Source organism: Rutilus rutilus (assembly GCF_951802725.1).
Source record: "Rutilus rutilus genome assembly, chromosome: 13".
Taxonomy (NCBI): Eukaryota; Metazoa; Chordata; class Actinopteri; order Cypriniformes; family Leuciscidae; genus Rutilus; species Rutilus rutilus.
The window spans coordinates 12,687,855-12,715,636 of record NC_140218.1 but is presented as its reverse complement, the minus strand read 5'-3'; the positions used below and the strand labels follow the sequence as shown (position 1 = coordinate 12,715,636).

Below are 27,782 nucleotides of genomic sequence, written 5' to 3'. Positions count from 1 at the left end.
ATCTATTCATCCATTTGTAGGACCAACTTCTGTCTGACAAACTTGCAGCCTTTAACTGAAAAGATTTTCTCTTTTTCAGGGAAGAAGGGCATGACTCTGGCCACTTTATCTGCCAGATTAATGTCTTCAGTCATGTTCAGATGGACCATCTCAGACATGACACACTGACACACATGCTTCAGCTCCAGAGGAAGGAAAGGTATGTTTCCTCCTTTTTTTAACAAAAATATCCAAGATGGCGGAGTAGAGGCACAGTTGCTCATAGCTCTCCTTGCCTAAGTTGCTAAAACAGCAAATCAACATTTCCAATCGCAGAATCTGCTTTATGATTTTATGATTTTATGATTTTGATCATGCCTGGGAAAAGGGTAAACCCAAAAGAGTTGGCGAATTTACAGGCTGAAAACACTGAGACTACCTCGTGCGGCGGACTGTCTATTGCGTCTCTGGAAGAAACTCTGCAAAAGTTTTTTGCTGAAGCTGATAAAAAGGCCAGTGATCGTTTTGAACATTTGGAAAATCAGCTGGATTCTATCAAAATAACACTTGATCAACATTCTAAAGACTTGGATTCTCAGCGCAAGATTACAACTTCTCTACAAACACGAATGAAGCGAGTAGAGGAAGCTTCTACTGAACATAATGACACCATTGTGAAACTTCAACAGAAACTTGCTTCGATGGAAGACCGGAGTAGGAGGAACAATCTCCGAATTATAAACTTGAAAGAAGGAGTTGAAGAAGATCAGGCCTTGGCTTACCTGGTGCGTAATTTTCTCAAATGGTTCCCTGAATTGGAAAGCAGCCCGCCGAAGCTCACGCGAGCACATCGTGTTGGTCCCCCGCGCAAGGCTCCTGCTCCTCCGCGGACCATGATCCTGAACTGTCTTCGCTTCACTGACAGAGATCGGATTTTAGGATTTGCAAGGAAATCACCGGTGACAGTAGACGGCCAAGCAATTCGCTTTACTACAGATTATAGCGATGTCACCGCTCGGCGCAGACGTCCGTGCTTCCCTATAATGAACAGGGCTCGGACCTTGGGATTTCAAGCTTTCCTGTTATATCCAGCCACCATCAAGTTGACAAGAAGATTCAACCAAAATTTGTTTACCGAGCCAAGTGAGGCGTCTAGGTTTATTGACTCCTTTGACTCACTCAATTTGGAAGATTAGACTTCACGTTTGCCATGACTGTTGCCATGCTAGTATTGTTTACTTCCGTATGTACGGTATGACGTGCTGTTTAGTGCTTGATGTCATTCCATTCAAGGTTAAGAGACATTTACAGGTGTGACCTGATTTTGATTTTCTGATTAATTATCTGTCTTTTTATGGATTGGAGGCTTGCTAATTTTAGTTGGTAATAGCACGCTGTTTTGTTGTTCTTTCATACTGAGATTTAACTCGTAAAAATTTTGTTGTGGATTTATTTATTTGTTTATGTTTTTTTCTCAAGGAAAATATAATAAAGTAATATGATTGATTAAGCTCAGTAGTGTTTAGGGGAGCGAGCAAAGAACAGTTTTTGATTTGTTGACATTTTTGCTTTGTTTCAATGCAAGATTCTTTTTTTTTTTTTGTGTGTGGTTTGTATGTTGGTTTGCTCTCATATCCACCTTACCCCAATCACTATCATTATTGTAAATCAGACATGTCCAGTTTGCTTTATTTTAGTATTTGCTTTTCAAACTGTAATCAATGGGTAAAGGTCTTCATGTAATTCATTTAAACATTCGCAGTTTAGTTCCTAAAATTGATCAATTAAGGGCATGGCTTGTTTATAATAATCCCAATATTATAACATTGTCTGAAACCTGGCTAAATGAAAATACAGCAGACTCCAATGTTAAATTGGACAACTACATTATATATAGGTTAGATAGAGGATCTAGGGGAGGTGGGGTCGCCACTGACATTTCATTAAATTTGAAATCACAAGTAATTACTCCTAAAGTGAAACCTGAGCTTTTTGAAGGAATCTTTGTTAAGGTTACCCTGCATGTAAATAAACAATTAATAATTGGCAATATATATCGCCCACCAACATCTCCAAAGCTAGAATCTGTTCAAAACATCCTAGCCACTGTTTCATCGTTTGGTGACTCATCAGAAATTATTCTGTTGGGGGACTTCAATTTAAACTGGACTTATCCTTGTACTCTCACGGAACGTAACATGTTCAATGGATCAAATTTTACACAAATTATTAAAGAGCCAACAAGAATCAGTCCAAGTTGTAAATCTCTTCTTGACTGGATATTAGTCACACACCCCAACAGAATAATAAAATCTGGTGTTCTCTCGGATTGTTTCAGCGACCACTCTATCATATATTGCATTTGGAAAATTTCATCTCCCCATCTTTCGCCGAAATATATTAGGATCCGTGACATGAAATTATTTAACAGTGATTTATTTATAAATGATGTGAGAGGGATAAATTGGAATAGACAGCCTAATTCCTGATGCGGAAGCTGCTTGGAATTTCTTTTATACAGAATTTGTGCAAGTTATTGATAAGCATGCCCCATGGACAACTATTAAGGTCAAATTTCATCATTTGCCTTGGGTAAATGGGGATCTTATCAGTCTGTTTAAGCAGAGGGATGGGGCATGGAATAAACACAAAAATTCAAAACTTCTTAGGGATTGGGAGGAATACAAACGGCTACGAAACACGTGCACCACCCAAACAAGAAATGCCAAAGCCAATTACTATAGAAATAGTTTGTCAAGTGACTTCAGTAATCCTAAACATTTTTGGAAAAAAATGAATACCTTACTTGGTAAGTCTAACAGTACCACGAGTAATATGACAATCAATAATGAAATTGTTAATGATCCAGCAGTGATCTCCAATGCATTTAGTTCACATTTCTCCCAAACACCGCAGGTACAGTCATCGCTCTTTCACCCAGAGCCGACTGTTAATTCTCAGCTCTACGATAGTTCTTTCACATTCCGACAGGTTAGCTCAGCTGATGTCCAGTTGGCCATTAGCAAGCTATCCTCTAGCAGTGGACCTGGCCCTGACGGCATTGAGGGTAAGTTTATCAAACTTTCTTCACATGTCCTATCCTCTCCATTGGCTGAGCTTTTCAATCTGTCATTTCTAACCCATGTAGTGCCTTTGGCATGGAAGTGTACCAAAGTCATTCCATTGCATAAAGGAGGGGACACCCAAAATATGAACAATTATAGACCTATCTCAATAATTAATAGTATTGTGAATATTTTCTCAAAAATTATCTTTAATCAATTATCTAGCTATCTCTCTCATAACAATTTACTATCTCAATGCCAGTCAGGTTTCAGGAAACACTTCTCTACTACCACTGCTCTTTTGAAATTTACATATTTTTTCTAGTTTTAATAACAATATGTGTACTGGTGCTATCTTCTTAGATCTTACAAAAGCATTTGATTTAGTTGATCACTATCTGCTCCTGGATAAATTATATTCAATTGGCCTTTCCCGTTCATCTCTTCTGTGGTTTAACTCATATTTCCATCATCGCCGCCAGTGTGTGTCCTTCAGGGGCAGTCAGTCGAATTTTACAGGTGTAGATAAAGGCATACCTCAGGGTTCTTCGCTTGGGCCTTTGTTATTTTCCATTTTTATTAATGACTTACCACTATGCTGTTCAGAATGTGACATTCATCTTTATGCAGATGATACAATTATTTATTGCTCCAAACCAAATATTCCCGAAATAAATTATTCTTTACAACATGACTTTGATTCTGTACAGCAGTGGCTGTCATTTAATAAACTCCTGCTGAATAAATCAAAATCATATTGTATGCTTTTCCAGAAGAAGAAAGATAGAAATAATCTTAATCTGCATTTTCTTGATTTTTCTCCTTTAGAGCCAACAGAAAAATGTAATATCTCGGTGTTTGTTTAGAAACTGATCTTTCATTCAAAGCTCATGTACACGCACTTAACAACAAACTTAGCTTTCGTCTTAAAACATTATATCAATTAATAGACTGCTTTACCTTTCAGGTTAGAAAAAGGATAGTCTCTCAGTTGTTGCTACCTATTCTGGACTATGCAGATATTATATATGCCAACACTACTGCTATTTGTCTACATTCTCTCGATGTGGTATACAACAGCCTGTGCCGATTCGTCCTTCGCTGCCCCTATATGACACATCATTGTGTGATGTATGAACAGTTGTCCTGGCTTGCACCCTCAGACAGAAGACAATATCATTGGCTTCTGCTCATTTTTAAATGTATTTACTTTCAATATCCATATTATTTATCACAATATTTAGTGCCTTACAGGTCACAATATAGCCTTCGTCACAATGAACAGGTCTTCTTTACTGTCCCTAGAGTTAAGAGAGAAATTGGGAAATATGATTTCTGTGTTAGAGCCCCTCGTGACTGGAACAGCCTTCCTGCATCCATTCGCTCGCTTACGTCTTTTCCTCTGTTCCGAACTGCTTTGTTGACATATCTTCAGAATACTTGTCTGTGTTTCTAGCATCTCGGATTTGGCATCGATATGTGTCATGTATGTTTTTATACAGTATAAAGTCAATCTGTGATGGGTGGGGTTAGTGAGAGCTTGTGTGTGTGTGTGTGTGTGTGTGTGTGTGTGTGTGTGTGTGTGTGTGTGTGTGTGTGCAGGTGTGCGTGTGGATGTGTGCGAGTGCGTGCGCTAAGGTTTTTGGTTTTCTTTTATTGTTGTTGTATTATTATTTTATTATTATTATGATTTGATTGTATCTACTCTGTTGTTCTGCTGTTTTATGTTGTTTGGATATGATCCTGAGGACCCCCATGAAAACGAGATGTTTCATCTCATGGGGTTTATCCTCTAATAAATGTTCATAAATAAATAAATAAATGAATGAAGTGATCAACCAGATGATGATCTATGAGACTGGAGTGCTGAAATCCACCTGTAAAATGTAGAGAAACAAATTTTATTTATGTAATACAAGAATGTAACAATATATGTGCAGGTTTAATGGAAATTAAATGTAATAATAAAAATAAAAAAATGAATATTTTTTATTCACCATTTCCATATAAAACTTTTATATTAAAACATTTTAAAACATTTATATAAATATAGTTTAAATATACTTTTGACATTTTTTTAAAATGTTTATTGGAAAATATATTTCAATATTCTTTCAATACACACTGTTCTTATCATTTAAGATGTTTTGAGAGATTTTAGTCTCCAGTTCATTGCTGTTCATCCTGATCTCTTCCCGTTTTTGCCTTCTCTCCAGAAATCCAGTGCCGTCTCGACAATCACATTCCCACCTAAATTACTACAAATAAACACAGCTTCATTCATGGGTTGATCATTTGGAGAGTAGAGGTATTTAACTCTGCTTGAATCCAACAATGAATTTTTTACCTGAGAAAGATGAAGATTGCATTGTGAAATTACACTCTGTCTACACGGGCATTGTAGTCCAGAAAAGGTTTTAAGGTGTCAATCAGCTGAGGATTCATCTTGTCAATTTCATCAAATATGAACATGGAGCAAGGAAACCAATATACTTCACCAGGAATCAATTTCTTTAGAAATGCCTGAATAAACAGAAAAAACAAATGCTTTTAAGAACATGCAATTTTTGTAAGTTTTTTTTCTTTTTCTTTAAAGCTACACTGTAGGATTTTCTCCCATTTAGCGGTGAAATTGTTTATGACTACCAACTGAATATTACTTTCTAGCCCCTCCCATTCCAAGGGCGTTTTAAGTCCAACGGTGGCCGTATTATTTCAAATCTGCCGTCAGTCACGAGTAATCTCCCCCTCGCATTCGTCACGGTGTCCACTGAGTGTAAAAATGCGAAAGGCGAAGCTTGAATTTCCAGGTATGTCCCTCTTTGGCTAATGTATTTTCAAGATGGAGGCGCATCATGGCTTCCCCCATTCGAGCAACTCACTGTGTTATGAATGACAAGTGTTTTCTGAATGAGAATGGATACAAAGCATAACTCAACTGACACAATGGATAATGAATGGATACAAAGAATATAGGCAAGTACAACTACACCGTTTTTACTTTAAAAAAAATATTTAAAAATATGTAATGTTGTAATTAAGTGTTTCCCATTTGAGTGATAGTGTAAGGCCCGCTATATTGGTCCAATCTGCCGGTTTGCCAATACACGGGGAAGGTATCACGTGTTCTGTCCTCACTCATGCAGAGTATTGGTTGGTTAAATTTGTAATACATTGATCATATGTATTTACTCGTTAATTCATCTGACTCCATAAATTAAAGGTTTTAATGATATCTGTGCCTCACTAAAAGTGAGCGAATGTTTGACTATTCCTTTTAACCATTAAATGAACAATGTCAAAATCAGTTAGAATAATCACATGTAACAATTTAATATTTCAGATATCAGAGATCAATTCCACAATCAAAGGCTGTATATGGGGAGGTCGAATGTTAATTAGCCAGCAGGGACATTTTGTCCCATAGACCAGTATTTTCAGTCTTACAATGCCAATTTCATAATCAATTCAAAGATAATCGATTTGACAAAACATCAAATGCTCTGGAATAGAGAGAAGATGCAAACCCAACTTTAAGAAATACGTGAGGCTAAGAGATCGCTCTCTCAGCCTCACGGGCCAATCTGAAGTACAGAAAAGGCCCCGATCTCCCTGCTGCATTTCATTAAATAGTCAGACCTCTTTCACATGGAAACATGTGCTAACAAAAGAAATTTGCATTTAGAGGTAGCACCTCTTGGGGGTGAGTGACCATTTGTCTTGAGAGACCACCTTCCTTTGTAAGTCAACTATCCATAAAACTCTTGTGTTTTACTTATTCTGAAATGAGACATTGGTACCAGTCCTAATTTATCAATTCTTACAATAGTATTATTATTTTTCACGTTCATATTGTTACAAATAGTCTTCTCACTTCACTACAAATAGTGTTCATGGCACAATGTTTCTTCTGTTTTCCTCATCAGTCGTGTTGGGAATGTTGAGGCTGTTTCATCTGATTTAAAACTAGTTAAATCATTGAGTGATTTGCGGTTTGTAACAGAGAGGTGTGTTGAAATTGAAACACTTCTCACTGGATGTCGCAACACTGTTTAAAGGTGACATATTATGCCCCTTTTCACAAGGTGTAATATAAATCTATGGTGTCCCCAGAATGTCTGTGAAATTTCAGCTCAAAATACCCCCCAGATAATTAATTATAGCTTGTCAAATTTGCCCCTTTTTGGGTGTGAGCAAAAATGTGCCGTTTTTGTTTGTCCCTTTAAATGCAAATGAGCTGCTGCTCCCATCTCCTTTCAGAAGAGGGCTGAGCTTCGGATACAATAACAAAACACCCGAATAATCTCACTCATCCAAAAATTCAGAAATAACCAGTAGCGGAGTGCAGCCTTACGGAGAGACTCAGGAAGAGGTTTTGACTGTTTCCCATACAAATAGTCAGGGGGCCAAAACCGATATTAAAACTTTGTTGGACACTTTTTGGTACAAGTATACAACCTATCCAGTAATAATATTTAACCCCTCAACATGTGTTCTAGGCAGGTTGTCAGCTTAGAAAATGTTTTTTGGTCCATTTTAACACTATATTCTTAAAAGTGGTAAAAGCGGATTTTTTCCCCAAAGTGCTTCCATTTTCTTCCATGTTACCTATTGCAATTTTGGGCAAATGTGCAATATAATCCAACTTATGCGCAAGCATGATCATTAAAAAATAATAATCAATAAATACCACTAGAGTATCACACCACAAGGGGCACTGTTGTGTCAGCACAGCTGTGATTTGGCAGCAGATTGAGGCAGCAGATCCAGAGAAGATGATCACAGCAGGTGTCAACAGTACAGTCTGAACAAAACTTTATAAAGGAGTGAATCACACAATCACACAACAGATTAACTTGATCTATTTGTCTACTACACAAACATTTACCTCAAGATTCTACCATTCTACCATCAAATGTTGCCAGAAACGGGTAAGCTAAACTGTTTTCCAACTAGCTATATACTTACCAGACATACACTCACCTAAAGGATTATTAGGAACACCATACTGATACTGTGTTTGACCCCCTTTCGCCTTCAGAACTGCCTTAATTCTACGCGGACCTAAAGTGTGCCAAGAAAACATCCCCCACACCATTACACCACCACCACCAGCCTGCACAGTGGTAACAAGGCATGATGGATCCATGTTCTCATTCTGTTTACGCCAAATTCTGACTCTACCATCTGAATGTCTCAACAGAAATCGAGACTCATCAGACCAGGCAACATTTTTTCCAGTCTTCAACTGTCCAATTTTGTTGAGCTTGTGCAAATTGTAGCCTCTTTTTCCTATTTGTAGTGGAGATGAGTGGTAACCGGTGGGGTCTTCTGCTGTTGTAGCCCATCCGCCTCAAGGCTGTGCATGTTGTGGCTTCACAAATGCATTGCTGCATACCTCGGTTGTAACGAGTGGTTATTTCAGTCAAAGTTGCTCTTCTATCAGCTTGAATCAGTCGGCCCATTCTCCTCTGACCTCTAGCATCAACAAGGCATTTTCGCCCACAGGACTGCCGCATACTGGATGTTTTTCCCTTTTCACACCCTTCTTTGTAAACCCTAGAAATGGTTGTGCGTGAAAATCCCAGTAACTGAGCAGATTGTGAAATACTCAGACCGGCCCGTCTGGCACCAACAACCATGCCACACTCAAAATTCTTTCCCATTCTGACATTCAGTTTGGAGTTCAGGAGATTGTCTTGACCAGGACCACACCCCTAAATGCATTGAAGCAACTGCCATGTGATTGGTTGATTGGATAATTGCATTAATGAGAAATTGAACAGGTGTTCCTAATAATCCTTTAGGTGAGTGTATAGCTAGGCTAATTTACTTTCATAATTACTAGCTTACTTACTAATAGGTAAATTAAGTTTTGTGCAGATGTGTAATGTAAATATTATGTTTTTAATTTATTTGCTGCACTACAGCCCTTTACAGTCTGCTATAGCTAAACGTGTTAATAAGTTTGTTAGATAGCAAAGCCTTCAGCTTATGTCAGAGGACATTGTAGTGATCCACTCAGAAACCAATCAGACAAGTGTAGTGAAAAATGTCTTTGCCTTCAGATGAGATAACATGGATCCCTAGCATCCAAAGAAAAACAAATAGGAAGAGATATTGATTGGGAAAAATGTTTCATTTGTCAAGACAAATATGGAAAATACAGCCAAGATAAAGCCCTTTGATTGAAGTGATTTTTCAGGAAGTGGTGTCTTTGTGCTCTTTCTGGAGATTATTGTAGTATAATATTGTGCAATATTTTTGCAATATAATAGACACACACCATTATTTGCATTGCGCTTAGCTTGACCTTGCTTATTCAATCCATTCAGTCTCAAAGCGATGAGACTGACAACCTGAGAGCCAACCTCTGCCAACCTGAGAGCCACTGCTTTGATGGGGAAAAACATACCTTTGCCATACGACTATTACATAGTTATTACTACTAACTAGTTACTAACCCCTAACCCTAAAGAAGTAAGAGAGCAGTTTTGTTAGGATGGAATTAATAACTATAGTGATATGTGAATTAATTATAATTTGTGTTACAACCTGGTACACTAATTAAGTCAAATAGCACCATAGACCATCATCTACAGTTCTAAATTTCCGCCTTGACATTGAAGTATTATAACTTGTGCAGCATTGCACTGTCTCTCCCTAAAAGCTTTAAACTTGGCTTGACTCATTCCCATAGATATGGGTACTGATTGATAGAGGTTTTGGGATACTAGGTTATGTTTTCAAGCTGATATTCACTTTGAAAACTGGTTATCTTTAGGCGGAGATAGTTTTTTTCATGTTCTAGTTCTGTTGTCTCTTACCCTATACAATAAATGTTCATTCTGACATTTCAGCAGACATCTCATGAGTGTTGGCTTTCATTTGATATTATGTTATGATATCATTTGATACATAATGTTGATGATTATGAATATGGTCCTTGTGGTTGTGGAGATATTCAACATTTACTGTTGGCATGTCGTGTTGAGCAGGAAACCAAAAAATTGGCCTGAAATTGCGTACAAGTCACAAAAAAAAAAAAAAAATTCAGCTTGACAACCACCCTAATATCTTTCCTATGGGTGTCTTCTTACTAAAAAAATAGGGTGACAGCTTGTACCAAAAAATGTCCGCAAAAGTCTTAACGGAAGCCCTTTTCAGAATTGGCCCCCTGACTAAAAGGCCCTGTCCCAAATGGCACACTTCATGTCCATTTTGGTCTTGTGGACTTACAATGGCTGCCACGTGCGCGTGTCCGTTAAGTCCGCCAGACCGCAGTGTGTCCCATTTCTCATTTTTGGATCTCAGAAGGGTGCTCGCGAGCGCCCCCATGTGGTCGATTTGCGCCCTTAATGCGCACTTTTGCCAAGCCCGCGCTGATGCGAGCTGTGTCCCAATGTGAAGGCTGCATCCTCCGAAGGCCGTATTTGAAGGCCGATTGGCCGCGTTTGAAGGCCGATTGCGTCACAGCGGCGCGATGAAGGACGTCCCAATTCAAAGACTGCATCGGCCCTGTCCCAAATGGCGTACTTTATGCGGACTTTCGGTCTCGTGGACTTGAATTGCGCGTGCTCGCTGAGTCTACGAGTCTGTAGGCTGTCCCATTCAGCATTTTACCGCTCTGAAGTGTGCTCAGCAGCGCCCCCTTTGTACCCTTGAAGCGGTCTTCCACAAAGCCCGCATAGAAGCAGGCTCCACGCACTTTAACTACCCAGGAATCCTTGCGAAAGGCCAATCAGACAACAGATGGGATGAGATTTCACTCACGGATAATTGTTGACATGGCTGAGAAGAAAATATTACGGTTTTTATGACCTAAATGTACATTTTACCAGTTGTTACCAAGCGTGCCGCACAAGCCCTGAAAAGTGAAGCCAAAACGTCTCGATCGCCCCCCGGTGACTGGTCCTAGTATAGGTCATAAGCCCCGCCTCCCCGTATTATTCAACGGGACGTGAGACCAACTAAACAATTAAATTACACTTCAAATATCTTTTTTCCAAAGGCGGTTTCTTTCATTTGCTGTTGTTTTTATCACGCTGATGTAAGTTCAAGTGTCTGTTTAAAAAATAAGTTGGTTTTTAGTTAGTTACGTGATGCGGTGGTGTAACGTCATGATGGACAGCTGTGATTGACAGGTTCTCTGAGCGAAGTAGTCACTGAAGCACCAACGGACATTTTTTTCGGGATCTTCGGAGGACTGAGGAGATTGTTTTTACTTTATTTTAACAAGCCTCTTGTCGTACTGCAATCAATTTTTAAAAAAGAGTGTGAGGGCGGAGCGTTGATTTCAGGGCTTTACTTCCTGCTCACTACTGCGCAGGTCTGGTCCCGAGATCGCTACTGCGCAGACTCAAGTTCCAATATGTCAGCGCCATATCGGGAGACTGGCGGCTTCACTTCTCACCAATGGAAGAGAGCGAAGGGGCGTCGTCCATCTTTTTTTACAGTCTATGGTTGTTACCTACAGTTTATACAAACATTATGGTCATCGACCAGTGGTTGATGTCTCAAACATAATAGCGCGTTTAATAATACGATCGCATTATTATTCATTAAATAAATAGAACCGAATGGCAGGGCTTTACTGAGTCATATGTAAACATAGAATGAATATTGAAACCTGTAAATTGAAAAAATTATGTTTAAATTATGTTTTAAAATTGTAATCTTAGTTCAGATGAAACATTATGTATTATTATGTACAACTGTACATCATTTAAATAAGCATGATATATCTATTGTCTAATGCCCAGGTGATATGTACAATATCAGAATATAGAACTGTAAAATTAGGCTGTGTAGTTGACACGGAGATAAGAAGTCGGAGCGCAAAAATGTGATTTCTCCTGTCCAACAACAACCAGGCCGTTATTTCCGGCATGCCGATTGAGTCTGTCCCAAAAATACCTCTCAATGTGCCCTCGGACTCGCGCCAAGGGCCCTATAGGTTTGCACTACATGACGTTACCAAAGTTTGGACTCTGAGGAAGTCCACAAGTCCGGAGTGTGCCATTTGGGACAGGGCCAAAGATGTAACTCGCTGCTTCAAAACATATTGTGGCAAAGTGGACGTTCAACAACGTTTTGACGTCACGCACATGGTGGAGTAATAACTTCTTTTAATGAAACTGTTTGAGATCGAATTAACCAGAGATGTTTTGATATAAATTACAGACATGGCATCTGAGAACCATTTCAAATTTTTCTCAGTTATTTTGCTTTATTTCCAGATTCAATGGCTCGTTCTTAGTAGAGCACGTTCGCACATGCACACTCTTCAAAAACGTGCTTTAAATCTGTTGACAAACTAAAAGACATAAATGACATTTGTATTCTAAATAAAAGACACAGGTTGTACTAAATGTCAGCTTGCTTATTTAGCTCAAGATAAGGATTTATTAAGTCCACATGCCATGCAAACTAGAAACTATTCTTCTAACCACAGCTCGAGAGCTGTCGTTCCAACCACACAACTTTGCGATGCTGTTTGCGAATGTTCGTTAGTTTCGGGAAACAACTCATTGAACTATGCTGATAATGACGGAACTTGCGAACATAGTTGGCTAACGATGCTTTTGGGAAACGCACCCTGGACGTTTCTGAATGGTTAGTTGATACATTTATGTAGTTGAGGTACATTGATCCATCTAATTTTAATCGACTTGCATACCGTCATGTTTAACTTTTCATACTTTTAACATGTTTAAAATGTTTTGGTCAAATATTGTTCTGTGCTTGTCTGTGCAGCCAACTACAGAACAGTTTGCATGCTTTGCTCGAACTTTTGCCATTAGAACTGGTTACACTGTTGTTGCTTGCGAAAACCAAATGGCGGCACTGTGGGTGGAAACGTGCAGTTTAAGGGGTGGTAATATTATAATAAGATCCCCTTCCTATCAGAAGGGGAGTGAAATCTGATCAGCTTATTTTTTTACATGATTGCAGAGAAAGGCTTACCAAAAGTTACTGGATTGTCACTTTTCATGTTTTCTGGGTTTGGTGCACCAGGGACCTGATTATAGCACTTAAACACGGGATAAAGTCGGATTTTCATGATGTATATATATATATATATATATATATATATATATATATATATATATATATATATATATATAAACTGTAAATACCCCAGACTACTGTAGTCTGCCTCAACCCAGATTCCACTCCAAAATATATTTTAGAATGAGCTCATCCCCAAAATGGCTTAATTAGAGATGAAGGAAGTGAAGTTATATTTGTTTAGGAGACTTTGACTGTTTGGATCAGGTTTTAATTAGATGAGTGAACCCCTCTGGGTGCCTGTCAGAGCACAGTTTAATATAAGGATGAGGAGACAGTTGAGCAGGTTTAGATGATGTATTAATATAAGATCAATCCACAGAGGTACAGGTATGTCACAGGTAGGTATTACAAGCAGTAGAGGAATTAGTCTGGAAAACAAAAACACCATAAAAGGATAGTGAATAACAAGGTTAAGCTGGGCATATACAATATTAAACATCCAAAGGCAGCCAAAGCATACTAAATCCTCATTAGTGACATTTATCCATAGAATATACAATTCAATAAAGGAAAATAAGGCATCACATTGTGAATTATAAACCATAAGCAACCATTTAAGATGATAAACATCACTCCATACAGTATATGAATAAGAGAGCACGTCAGATTTACATCACTCATCTGGTATAAACAGCTCCAAATCTTGAATTATCATTCCAAAGGAATGATACATTTCCATCAAAACCAAAAAAACGTGATATACATATCAATAAAGAAGAATAATCACATATAGAACAGCGTCACTAATCTAAACTAAGAGAAACAATAACTGAGGGCATGTCTGGACATGCGTGCGTGAGGCAGTTATACATAACTAAACATTTCGATCTCTATATACTCTATAAACTTAAACATAAGACAAACATGCTTACTTGTAGGTCAATGACTAACACCTCAAGGTAACTTAAGCAGCAAATATCACAGGTAACAATGTCCCCTCAGCGATCGGCGCAACATAACTGTTCAGCAGGCAACAGCTTGCTAACGTTACTTCACTCACGAGAGCGCTCAGTCCGAGAATGATTTTTGGTGTCAGAATAAAAGTCCTCTCTTAAAGGAGCCTTTACAACAATATTGTTTATTCACCATTTGGGTTTATCACATCCTGAGCATATGGTCATCAACAATTGTAGAATGGGACTGGGTGTGGGACACAGAGAACCATCTCAGACAATGGGGTGTCTCAACTTCATTAACATATAGACCACAGCTGTTAAAACAAGAGCAACTTCATTTACATTAAGATTTGAATGTTCTGGATTCATTCTGACACTGGTGAACCCAAGGTGCTTTGTGAAGCCTACTTTGCCACTGCTATGCTGTAATAAACTTAATTTTTGAGATCTTCGGTGTCCATGTAAAAAGTCATTCTGTGGGCTTGTAGATTTCATGAAATTTAATATGTTAAACTGTATTTAACAAAATTAATTTCTTGCTTTTTCGACAGTTTGCATTATATTTATTTTAAAATGACTGTAATAAAATCTACAAAATTTTGTTGTTTAGGATTTAGCTATTCTTTTTGAATAATTCCAAATAGAGAGAATACTGAATTAATCCAACGTGATGCAAATAAGCTGTTTTCAATTTACAAGCATTTCCTTTTCAAACGCGCGCTTGAAACAGCTCGAGCACGAGACACCCATCATGCACCGGAGTTTCCTCGCTGTAGACAAGTCATATTTTGCGCACATTTTTTTTTTTATATTTGCTTAGTTCTATCTTCGTAATATCAATAAAGGACACTGATTAAAGGTACAATATATAAGAATTTTGCATTAAAATATCCCAAAATCTCAAGGCCAGTGTTATATATTTTGTTAAGTTGATTACTTACAATATCTCAAATGTTTCCAACTATTTTTAAATCGTGAGAAAATTGCGATTTTAACCAAGGAAACGGGGCGTTAGAGCAGGGGGGAGCTGGGAGTCGCCAGTCAATTGCGTCATATCCGCGTTACCCTTGGTTTCCGCTCGTACTGCGTAGAGTCAGAGAATGTCTAATAAGGCGAGAAGTTTCACTCTCAGTACACTTCCGGCTTCTGAAATGGTTGCAGTTCCACTCTGGTTCCATATGAGGGCGCTCACAGGACGAGTGCAGAATGAATGGAGGTCTATGGCAGTATACCCATCAAAATCCACTTTTCTCAGGATATAATTTTTTGTCTAGTAATTTGAATATTGTATTCGAAAGGAGATGCAAAGAAATTACACATTGCTGGGTGTTAGATTTTTTAGAGTCACTTATTTGCTTTAAAAAGTCTTTTAAAGTGTCAATGACGTCATACACATCGTACGACCAGAGATACTGCTTTACGGCAATCCTTCAGTCACTCCGGTGCTTTCGCGCTCTGCACTTTCTTTTCTCTCATGGCATCGACAACACAGCTGACACAGGTAAATACACATGCTAGAAGAGTTTTTGTTTTGTTTGTTTCTGGTCCCGCTTCGGATGCCACGATGCCATCAAGCGGTATCTCTGGTCGTAATCAGTCCTTCACTGACCAATCAGCATTCATTAGCAGAATGCTAGCGTGTTATGGGCAACAACAACTAAACCTGTAAGAAATCGAAAGGACATAAGTACTCGTTCATTCAACTTTCGACCTATAACCCATGTTGAACTTGCAAAACCTACTATCGAATCTGAGATTTCTAAACGGCAATCGGGTGAAAGAGACAAATTTAGCCGTCTAGCCCCATTGACTCCCATTCATTCTGCACTCATGGCGAGCGCCCCCAGTGGAACTCTGGTGGAACTACGACCAAAATTCGGTACAATAGGACTTAATAGGGAGTGGGCAGGCTCTCCGTAGACGGGCTCTGGTAGAGTCCTGGACAAATGCGGAAGTTGTAGTTGTAGCGTCTATCAAGCATAGACAGTATATAAACTGGACACAGCGACCCCATAGGTTTCAACGGAGAGAAGTGAAGCAGATTAGAAGCCCTCATTTCCTGATTGCCGAGCGTACTGCGCAGACTCAAACTGAGCTTGACGACGTGGATGTGACGTGAGCAGCCTGCCTGACAGTTGTAAGTTTTCTAGTAGCTGTGCCAAACGAAATCTGAACCATTCCCTTCCGAATCTTGCAGAGACGGAAAGCGTGAGTAGGATCTGTCCATGAGCTAGGAGCAGGAGCAACGTCATGACTCTCTATGGGCTTCTCCCTTGACTTTATCGGACTTTATGCCTCCACTTCCCCCCGATTGACTGCGAGCTTCTCTTCCTGTCTCTACGGTAATTTCCAGAGAGTCGCGTGGTTATGACGCAATCGTTAGCCTACTTTTACAAAAACTGCTTCTACGGGGCCATAACGGAAGATACAAGGTAATGGAGCCTTTTATACATTGTCGTGTTTCTTTAGAAATAAATAATGGGCAAATGGAGTCTTTAAACGCCTCAGATGTAAAGTTATTCGCTGTCAAAGTGACGCCAAAATGAATGGGAGTCAATGGGATGCTAACAGCAGGTGAAGGCTTGTTAGCCAATGGCGGCTCCCGGGGGTACCTTCAAAATAATATGAAACGCTGCCCCCCTGCTATCAAGCAACAAACGTTAGCTTGTTTCGTGCAGTCGTTATGGAACACAATTATTCTTACCGATTGCAGCTGGTTCTGTCGACAAAGCATGCTTAATTTTATATTTTCCACATAACATTCGGTAGGCTAATAGTTTTATTTATGTAAGGAAAGTATTATTGCTTTTGATTTGTGTTTAACGTTAGTTTATTGACATTGTTTATCTGGTGTTTATGGCAATGTAAATAAATATAGCATGTGTTATACATAAAGATTAATCAGTATTTTGGCAAATGATGTGGGTATGTTCGAATGTATTTTTCAGATTTTTTCTCCAGTCTCCCTCTCGTTCCAGCGCGGCTTATACGCCGTCTCTCCACGTCGATCACTGCAATAAGACACAGGTGTTCATCATTTGCACTTGACCTACCTACGTCCCGCTCGTCTCTTCTCTTTCCCGTTACAGACCGCGCTGAACCACGCCCCTCTGGCCACAAAAAGCATGTCATTAAACTCAACATTTATAAAAACAGAACTTTACCTCATCCATGAACATGATTTTTCGATTCCCGTCTGACTGATTTACATCCACGGTGGAATTTAAAACGACAGTTCCCATCATTCCACGCTCCTTCACATCGTCATCAAGCTACGCCGTTGTTGTTGTGGAATGTAGCGCCCTCTAGCGGCAAAAAATCTTGCATATTGTACCTTTAACGTCAAAAGGGTAGCTGTAAAACTATTCACCTCTGAAGTTGAATTTAACGCTCACGAGGCCTGTCCTGGAGTTTCCCGCTGACAACATGGAGGCAAAGCTATTCTGCGCTCTTTTTTTCAATTGAATTGAATTTATTTATTTATTTCGAGCAATATAATAACACATAACAAAGGCAATAAAGAAGCATTTTGATTAATCTACACAACAAGTTAAATTCATCATACTTTAACAAATAATTCCATCTATTGCTCGAAACGGAGTGGGTAGAAGTCAAACTTATTTAAACCAACCCCCTTTACAATTAACAGAAAAAACAAAAACAAAGGTAGCTGCTTCCTTAAACATTATCATAACACTCAATTACAATTTTATATATAAATACATATGAGAAAAAACATGAGAAAGGAAAGAAGGGGAACCCCTTCTCCCCCACCAAAAAAAAAAAAAAAAAAAACATATCTTAAATACACAACATATATTACCGCAGGTAACAATTATAATAATACCAACAATCGTAATGGTAAAAAATGCTTTAAATTGATGAATGCTTTGAGTTCAAGCCCCAGACTATTCCATAGTTTAACCCTGCATACAGACACACATAAACTCGTCCTATAGTAGTTCTGATCGTTGGTATTAAAAAGTTCCCATAACTCCTCAAACTGTACAACTGCTCTCTCTGTGTGAATAACTTTTGTATGTTAGCAGGTAATAGGTTGTGAAATGCTTTAAATAAAAATTGTGCTGTATTAAATTTAACTAGGTCCAGTATTTTTAATAATTTTGATTTAAGAAAAAGTGGATTTCAAGATATTCAGCCTTGTGTATGGTACGTATAGCCCTTTTTTGTAAAATAAATAGTGATTGTATTAAGTTATTATAATTATTTCCCCATACTTAAACACAGTAAGTTAAGTACGGTAGAATTAGGGAACAATACAAGATACGGAGTATTCTCATCAAGTACCTGTTTGGCTTTATTTATTATCGCAAGGCTTTTGGAGACTTTGGTTTTTATGTGTCTGATGTGAGTTTTCCAAGTTAGTTTACTGTCTATTCTAACTCCTAATTTTTTTTTTATTTCAGAGACATTTTCAATTTGTATCCCATCTATCTCAATCATCTTATCCATTTTTTTCTTATAATTACCAAATAATATAGCTTTAGTTTTATCTAAGTTTAAAGATAATTTATTACTATCCATTCATTTTTTTTATATTCCTTAGTTCCCTATTTACAACATTAATAACCTTATCATAATTGTCATCACAATAGAAAATGTTGGTATTATCTGCAAACAAAATTACACGACAATCAGAAGAGGACTCACCCATCTGCACATATTGCATTCTGTCACTTAAATAGCTTTTTACCCAATTTCCAGCCACCCCTCGTATCCCATACCTTTCTAGTTTCTTGAGTAATATTGCATGATTGATAGTGTCGAAGGCTTTTTTCAAATCAATAAATATTCCAATGGTAAATTTTTTATTGTCCAATGCATTTGATAATTCTTCTGTAGCATCAATTATAGCCATAGATGTAGATCTTTTGCTTCTAAATCCATATTGACTTTCATTAATCAGTTTATGTTTTTCAACAAATTTTTCTAATCGAGTATTAAATATTTTTTCTAGAATTTTTGAAAATTGAGGAAACAATGAAATTGGTCTATAATTGGTAAAATTATGTTTATTTCCAGTTTTGAATAGTGGAATAACTTTTGCAATTTTCATTTTCTTGGGAACACAATCATTTAGAAGTGACTGATTACAGATGTGCGTTAGAGGTGTTTTGATGTTATTTATAACTTTTTTAGTATTGCCATATTGATGGAATAACAGTCCATAGAGTAGTTATTTTTGGACTTTTGGACAATATCCATTACTTCTTTCTCACTAACTGCTGAAAGGAAGATGATGTTTGAATTGTTCTCAATTTTATCAATATTGTGCACTATTTGTTCATCTGGTATTCTTGAAGTCACGGCCGATGTTTACAAAAAAATTATTAAACCTATTAACTACCCGGTTCTTAGTACAATATTTGCCATGTGCATCAACAAAATATTCTGGGTAAGTCATTTTTTTGAAGCCTTTTTTGAGAATGCTATTTAATACATCCCAAGTTCCTTTTATATTAGTTTTATTATCAATCAATAATTTCTTATAACAAAATTTCTTGCCTATTCTTTATACATCCGTTAACTTATTTTATACAACTTATATCTATTCTCTGCTTCTTTTGTTTTCAGTTTAATGAATGATTTATAGAGATTGTTTTCTTTTTGCATGCATTTTGTAAACCTTTAGTCATCCAGGGACATTTGAAATATTTATTGTGTTTACTGTAAACTGAAACAGGGCAATACTTATATGAATATGTGAATATTTCTAAAAAGTTATTATAGGCTCTGTCTGTGTCGGTCTCTCCATAAACAGAACTCCAGTCTTGTACTCTCAGGTCATCATTAAATGCATTAATTGCTTCTTGAGTTTGTAATCTTTTGCAGCTTACATTACAGATTTCTTTTGTTTTAGAAACATTACAGTCATACACGACAAAAACGGGTAAATGGTCCGTAATATCACAAATAAGCAAACCATTAATTATGTTATTTGTCAAGTTATTTGTAAAGATATTATCAATTAGGGTTGCACTGTGTGATGTTATATACTGGGTTTAGTTATTGTTGGGAATAAGGACATGGAGTACATTCTTTCAATGAATTCATCGGTCAGTTTATGTTTGTTTGGATTTAAGAGATCAATGTTAAAGTCCCCACAAATGAATAAGGGCTTATTAACTGCTGAAAACAGATTCTCCATCTCTCCATTAAAAGTATCAATACTTGACCCAGGTGATCTATAAACACAACTTATGATGTTTTTTTTCTTTCCATTATTGATTTCTATTGTTATACATTCCAATTAATTCCTGACAAAGGTAAGAACAATTATTTTATTTTTATGAACAAAAAAAAGTTTGTGTTGTCTATTTGATGTAATATGCACGTCATTTAAAAAAAAGAAAAAAAATTATTGATGGTAGTGCAACGTTAATAGTGCTCTAGAAATATAAGGCAAAAGTTAACTATATAGGCCTAATCCAATCACGTAGCCAATATGTTTAAAGTTACTATTTTAATTTTATTTTGAACTTGGGTGTTGCTCATAAAGAATGGGAAATTGCGTTTTTCACCAATTAATGGCTGAAGTTGATATCTGTAAAGCTGTAAAAAATATTTAGTACTGCCGTTGAACCGTGTGCACGCCGTGTCCAGCAATCGCATGTAACGTACTTCTCCATTTAAATCCCTACGTTGACGTAATACAAATAATAATTCCTGAACATAAATGCATTTAGTTTTTATAACTTTAAAAATGATTCAATACTTTAATGCTTATCACTTCCAGTTTAAATGAATGTGAATCAGTTTTGAATATATAGGCTATATTATATATTTTTTCCTCCATTTCAGTTAAAATGTGAAATGTACTCATGTGTCTCTTTTATTTAATAGGTGCAATGAAATGGAGCTGTAAAGTTTGCAGATATAACGCAACAACGAGGGGTGATCTCTTACAACATTGGACATCTGGAACCTCAGTGGCGTGTCTTCATTTGGATTGTCCATGCTCTTTTAAAACATGGACTGCTCTCCGCACACATCTGTCAAGGTATCATACACAAAATGAAGTTAGGAAGCCAGAAGTAATCCTCCCATCTTACCCAGTGTCGTAAGGCCTGGAGTAAAATATGAGGAGGACTCAAATGCAGTGAGGAGAAGTTTATTAGAAAGCTTTGTGAACAATATAATAAATTCCGTGACACAGTGAGTAATCGTGAAGCCTCTCCGATTAGCGGTTCCAGAGAGAACAGGCCACAATCCTGCGGACGTGAAGAGAAGCAGAGACCAACGTCAGACAGAGAGAACCCAGGAATGTCCAGCAATAGACGAGGACAGGAACCAGCAGGTGAACTGTCCTTCACCGATCTTCACGTGACGTCTAGGAATCCTGAACACAGATCACTGGTAAGTAGCACAGCTAACACCAACAGACCAGAAGCGTGCGTGCGCGCGCGCGCGCGCGCGCGCACACACACACACACACACACACACACACACACACACACACACACACACACACACACACACACACACACACACACACACACACACACACACACACACACACACAACATAAAACAATCCACTGACAAACACTGGTAGACACAACTGGGGAAATAAAGGGTAGAGGAAATGAGTGACAGGTGGGGAAGATCAGCTCGTGATTGTGCTAATTGCCACCCTCACGAGCTGCAGAAATGACAGGACCAAAACAAACAACAGAGAGGGACTGGTGACACACCCTGACCCGTGACACCCAGTGGGTGAAGATGAGACGACTTTGGAAAAAGAACGAGAAGAGCTGGTCTCAGAATTAAAGAAAAAGAACAATGAAAAGATGATAAAGGAAATGATGAACAAAACATTTGCACATAGATGAAATTAAATCATTAATCAATCTCCAAGTGTGCAAGACATAAAAGAACGATGGCCTGCCCTTTTTCAACCATCTCAAGTGAGTTGCCAATCATGTTTAGGGACATAATGTATCTAAAGTCCCTTCTGTAAACATTTTCTTAAATTCATTTTTCTGTCATTCCATATTCCAGGTGACAGCAGAATTTCAGAGAATAACCACCGTGCAGCTGGAACCTAAATTTATGTCCTCATTGAATCTTCACACTCCCAAGCTGCTGACACTGTTTCGTGCCAAAGGAGGAGAACTTGGAGAAAGACTGAAAACTGAGATGGAACCACTGAAGGTAAAGCATGCAATCCATTTGGTTACAAGTTATTTTATGTAAGGGTGAGAGGAATCAGTTTTTCTTGTTTGTTTTTTTGTTAGCACTTCCCCTACTTCAGTAAATTAAAGGGGTCTTATTATGCTCGTTTTAAGTATTTATTTTGTTTTTAGGGTGTACTAGAATATGCGTTCATGCTTGACAGCAACATTACACACTAACTAAAGCATAATAGGACCCCTTTAAATTGTAAACGTGATGGCATTTAGGTACTCGAACACTAAAGCTGACAAATACCAATGTGTGAGAACAACTTGCGTGACTCACAACAAAGTGTGAGTACTTCTTAAACCTTTTTGCACTATAACAACAACCTCGTTACATGCTGCCTCTTTGGCTAGGCTATATGATCAAATCAGAACACATGGTAATAATTCTTTTTACAAAAAGAATGCTCACCCCTCGTGCGTCCTCCAGAAAAGATTTCCTGATCCAGGCAGAAGAAACTGTACTCAAATGATCCAAGGTCCAGTCAGATGATTATAGTAAATGTTATAACAAACTTTATTAAAATAATCAAATGAAAAGAATACTTGTTACAGATTATAAATGAGTACTAACTAACAGATGTAAAAATAGCTAAAGCTAGCAGGCTTCTTGCGTCTAGTAAAGCTGGCGTACTAGATTGTCGTTTGCAAGGAAGAGCAATAAATCTTCCTTTGTTTGCGTCTTATATAGTCTTGAATTCAGCCGAATTCAGGTTCTGCTTTGAAATTCGTTTTCCACACACACATATTACAGCATAGCTCTAACATAATTTTCTAACGGCATAGCTCTAACAGTCTTTGATACTCAGCTTACGCACAAGCTCCAACATTTCCGTTTCTGACATGACATCTCGCTGAAAGTAGGTGACATCCTGTTCTGTTGTTTTGTTCCAGAAACAACCGTTGCGTAGGAAATGCCATTCTGATAAGGCCTGTTATCAGGCTCTCTGACAGCCTAGAAAAAGAGAAACATTAAAAAAAAGCTTTTCACAAGCTGTTTTGAAACTGTTTTCAACCTGTGTGAATTAATATGCCTTAAAAGGTCATTGGAAAAAAAAATGCAGTTAGTTCTGTTGATAAAGAGTAGTGAATATTCACTCAGAGTAGGCTACTAACAGATGCCATTTCTGTGACTGTTGTTGGCAATAATAAAAGAGTTTGTAATTCATCTCAATCATGTCAGTCAATTTGTCTGTTATTCATACTTGAAATTTTAACCCGATTTAATTAAATTATTTTAATTAATCCAGTCATTAAAAATAATAAAACCAACTTATTTTTGTGTTGAATCAAAACAATTCTATTAAGTAGTATTTATTAGCATAGTGGGGGTTTTTGTCCAAGGAAACCAATATTTTTGTTTAAATTTTACTTAAATTTGTTTTGTGTGTTAATTGCAGTTACTCATTTTGAATGGTTAATTTGTGAGGATCTCATTTGATTAATTCTAACTCAATTCTTTAGTCTTGTTGTATTTAATTAATAGTATTGCTTGTAATCTGTTGCCACAATTTTGAGTATAGATATAGTGTATTATTTTTTACAGTGCACATAATTTTTTCTTACACCTTGCAAGGCACATCATCACCAACACTGGGATATTATTGAGCAAAACCTAAAGTCAAGACCTCATTGATGTTCAACTATGTGCATTAAAGAAATTGCAAAAGTAATTAAGAAAAGTGAACAACAAGTACTGCTAAAGTCTTTTACCTATTCATCAGAATAGAGAAACAGTTTCTGTCTGACAGACTTGCAGCCTTTAACTGAAAAGATTTTCTCTTTTTCAGGAAAGAAGGGCATGTCTCTGGCCACTTTATCTGCCAGATCAAAGTCTGTTTTTTTTTTCAGATGGACCATCTCAGTCATGACACACTGACGCACATGCTTCAGCTCCAGAGGTAGGAAAGGAATGAAGTGATCAACCAGATGATGATCTATGAGACTGGAGTGAAATCCACCTGTAAAATGTAGAGAAACAAATTTCATTTATGTAATACAAGAATGTAACAATATATGTAATAACTGAAAAAATATAATGAATAATGCTTTCTTTTTTTTTTTACCATTTCCATATAAAACTTTTCAACAACATTGATATAAATATACTTTAAAATATACTTTTGCCTTTTTTTTTTTTTAAATGTACATTGGAAAATATATTTCAATATTCTTTCAATACACACTGTTTTTATCATTTAAGATGTTTAGAGAGATTTTAGTCTCCAGTTCTTTGCTGTTCATCCTGATCTCTTCCCGTGTTTTGCCTTCTCTCCAGAAATCCAGTGCCGTCTCGACAATCACATTCCCACCTGCATTACTACAAACACAGCTTCACATTAGTTGGGTCGATCTTTTGGGAGAGTAGAGTTATTTAATTAGCACTCAGCTTGAATCAAACAATGATTTTTTTACCTGAGAAAAATGAAGGTTGCATTGTGAAATGACACTCCGTCTACACGGTCATTGTAGTCCAGAAAAGGTTTTAAAGTGTCAATCAGCTGAGGATGCATCTTGTCCATTTCATCAAATATGAACATGGAGCGAGGAAACCGATATACTTCATCAAGAATCAATTTCTTTAGTTTTTCCTGAATATACAGAAAATGCAAATGCTTTAGAACATACAATTTTTGTATATTTTTTACTATGTTTTTAGTATAGTAACACTTACTGCCTCTTTTTGTTTTCATTTAAAGAAATCTTAAACATTATAGCCAACTATAATTCAGGCAACGTGTATTTCAGCTATAATCTCATATAAACATATAATTAGCAACATTTTAATAATAATATCTAATATTTCATAGGAATATTGATGTATAATTTATTTCCATATTCACTTGTTGTGTCTCCCAAAATGCCTGATAAACATGATTTAAGTCCTGATGTCCTCTACAGTGGACATGTATCAAATCAATGCCCTGTTCTGTAACAGAAAGTCATTTTTTGATTTGAAACCCCATAACGTTTTCCTGAGATGTTGGTTTATGAAATACAATTTGAAAAGTGGTCCGATTTAAATTATAATTACAATATATTATCATATTTCCATAAGAGTGCTACATTTGATCACTAAATTAATGTCAGGCATTTTTAAAGACCAAGAATAAGTTGGTATCTATAAACGTTTGGTATCTCTGAAAAGTCCTGAATGTGCTCTTTACAGGACACCCAGGTTGTGACATGTGACATGTATGGCGTCAGAGAAATTCACTAAAATATAGGCCTAATGTCCACTACAGTGGACAAAAGTCTATTCCTGGGTCCCAGGAGGATAATTAAAGGATCAGTAAAAGGAGCTCACTCTTCTAAATTAATTTGGCCACACTCATAATGACAAAATGTCAAACATGGCTGGACAGAACTAAATATGTTAAAAGTAATTTTTTTTGTCTTTTTTGTTTTGTTTATTTTAGATACAAAACTGCTTAAAGGAATAGTTCACCCATAAGTCTTTGCTCTGTAAAACATTAGATTTGTGTTTAAAACAAGGTAAAGCAATTTGGGATTAGACAAATAAACCTAATTAAAGATATAATTTCTAAAATCAATCTCATTAAAGTATCTTGCTAGAACTTAAGACAAAAATACTGATTAATAAAATAATGTTTTGCAGTGAAAGTTATGGTATGTTATTGAGCTTTAATGTTAATGACATGGTGTGCACACAGCTTCAACTTCAACTATAGCTTGATCTAACCATGCACCCATGTTTGAATCAAATGTAGACAAATCCAATCGTTGGTTGAATTTTTTTTTTATTAAATTTGTAACCCAACAGTTAGGTCTGTCCATATTTGACCCAAATATGAGGTGAAACCACCTAGGATTTTTTTTTTTTTTTTTTTTTTGTGTGTAGTTATTCGCGACTCCACAGGGAAGTATTGTGGCCTTGCTCACCAAATTGACCTGCTCTGGCACAGAAATCTATTGACAAAACACTTGCAACAGCTATAGGCTACCTATTCGCTAACTAACTATGGATTATGTAACATGAAATATGTATTTTTTACTTACACTGTAGATGTGTGACTGTTCTCTGTGTGGGAAATCATGCTCAGATACAAACACATTAACATATTTGCTGTTTTCCCCTTTTTTGTAAATGTTTTTTGCAATGATTTTAGCAACATGATTTTTCCCAACTCCTGTAGTCCCATGGAAAGACAGAACCAGCGGTTTGTTTGGTTTGCTGTCAGCCATAAATGACGATACAGCTTTTAGTACAACATCAGATGCAATGTGCTGCCCAAAGACAGAGTTTCTTAAATCTTTCTCCAAACCTGAAAGATGTGAAGAAATGTGAAGTCAAATATTGTTTGTATCTTGCAATGATCATTTGTGCTATAAACAAATAACTACAAATAACACAGAAAGCAAAAAAGCATTTCAAAAGAAAGGGGGGTAGGGGTACTATAGCAAAATAAGCAGACTGTAGCTGGATGAAGAAAAGTCAAACCAGCTCATGCAGGTTCCCTTTCGAAACGTTTACTTGTATTATGCTATGGGGAAAACTCCTTTTTCTCCGATTACTGAAGCCTTTTATTCAATAAGGCAGTGCTACTGCACAGCCATAACACACTCATATTGGCTTAACAGTGGGAACTGCATGAACCTATGGCGATGCAGCGCATCTGCGCAAGCCAATTTATTTAAATTTTCCTCCAAACCTGAAATATGTAAAGATATGTGGTCAAAAATATTGTTTGTAGTTTGCAATGATAATTTATACTAAAAATGTATACTATAACTTATAATTTATAGGCATACTATAATTAACCGAGCAAGCAACATTTTAACAATGTGCAGGCACTTTGTTACAAACACAGTAGCCTACTAAAACCACACCTGCAATAATGTTGCAGATTTCTCACGAAAAACTAGACTAGTAGGCTATATTAGAGTGATATTATAATAACATTTAAAATAAAAAATGCTGAATTTCAGAAAGTGAATTCTTAAGAAATGAGTCTCAAATTTCCATATATCTCCCTTTTGTTTAAAAAGCATTGAAACATAATACAAATTTACGACGTAGGGTACAAAGTCCCTAAAACGTGGCAAGGCGACGTGGTAACGTACGCAAAAAAACCCCAAAAAACTTGTGTAGGCGTAGTACTCAGAATAAAATGTATCACTACTCTTTCAAGACCCCCAAAAAACTTTACACATTTTTGGAAAGTTATTAAAGTTTGCAAAATGAAGTTTGTGACATTCGAAATCACCGTGTCTTTTGGAAACAAACAGCAAAACATCTGAATCGTAAACTTAACTTCTTTATAGGCATACATATGATAAATTATTTTCCGGTTTACTCACGTTTCTGGTCAAAAGGCAGCAAATAGTCGTCATTAGGAAACATGTACTTGTAACCAATACCAATACCAATACCACTGATACTGATACCAAAAGTCCAGGTGGCCCACACAGGCAGAAAACCTGACACTAATTTTATATGAGACACCAAAATTAAAATTGTTAAACATTTCTGTGCTTTCATTGTGGAAGCGAATCACTCAGGCTTCTTTCAGTCTTGGTTTAGTTTTTGTTAAGGAAGGGGAAATG

The 27,782-nt window shown here is 37.0% G+C and overlaps 1 protein-coding gene across 1 annotated transcript; it reads right to left on the bottom strand.

Moving 5' to 3' along the window:
* Positions 1-2: 2 nt before the first annotated feature.
* Positions 3-27,782, bottom strand: LOC311302386 (torsin-1A-like; the record flags this gene model as incomplete). Its single annotated transcript, XM_084428202.1, has 8 exons — positions 27,537-27,782; positions 26,235-26,500; positions 24,630-24,805; positions 24,401-24,534; positions 23,931-24,175; positions 23,058-23,169; positions 4,872-4,921; positions 3-203 (listed from the first exon to the last, which is right to left on the bottom strand). Exons 1-8 carry the CDS (start codon positions 27,715-27,717, stop codon positions 3-5), a joined length of 1,365 nt encoding a protein of 454 aa, XP_084284328.1. The 5' UTR covers positions 27,718-27,782.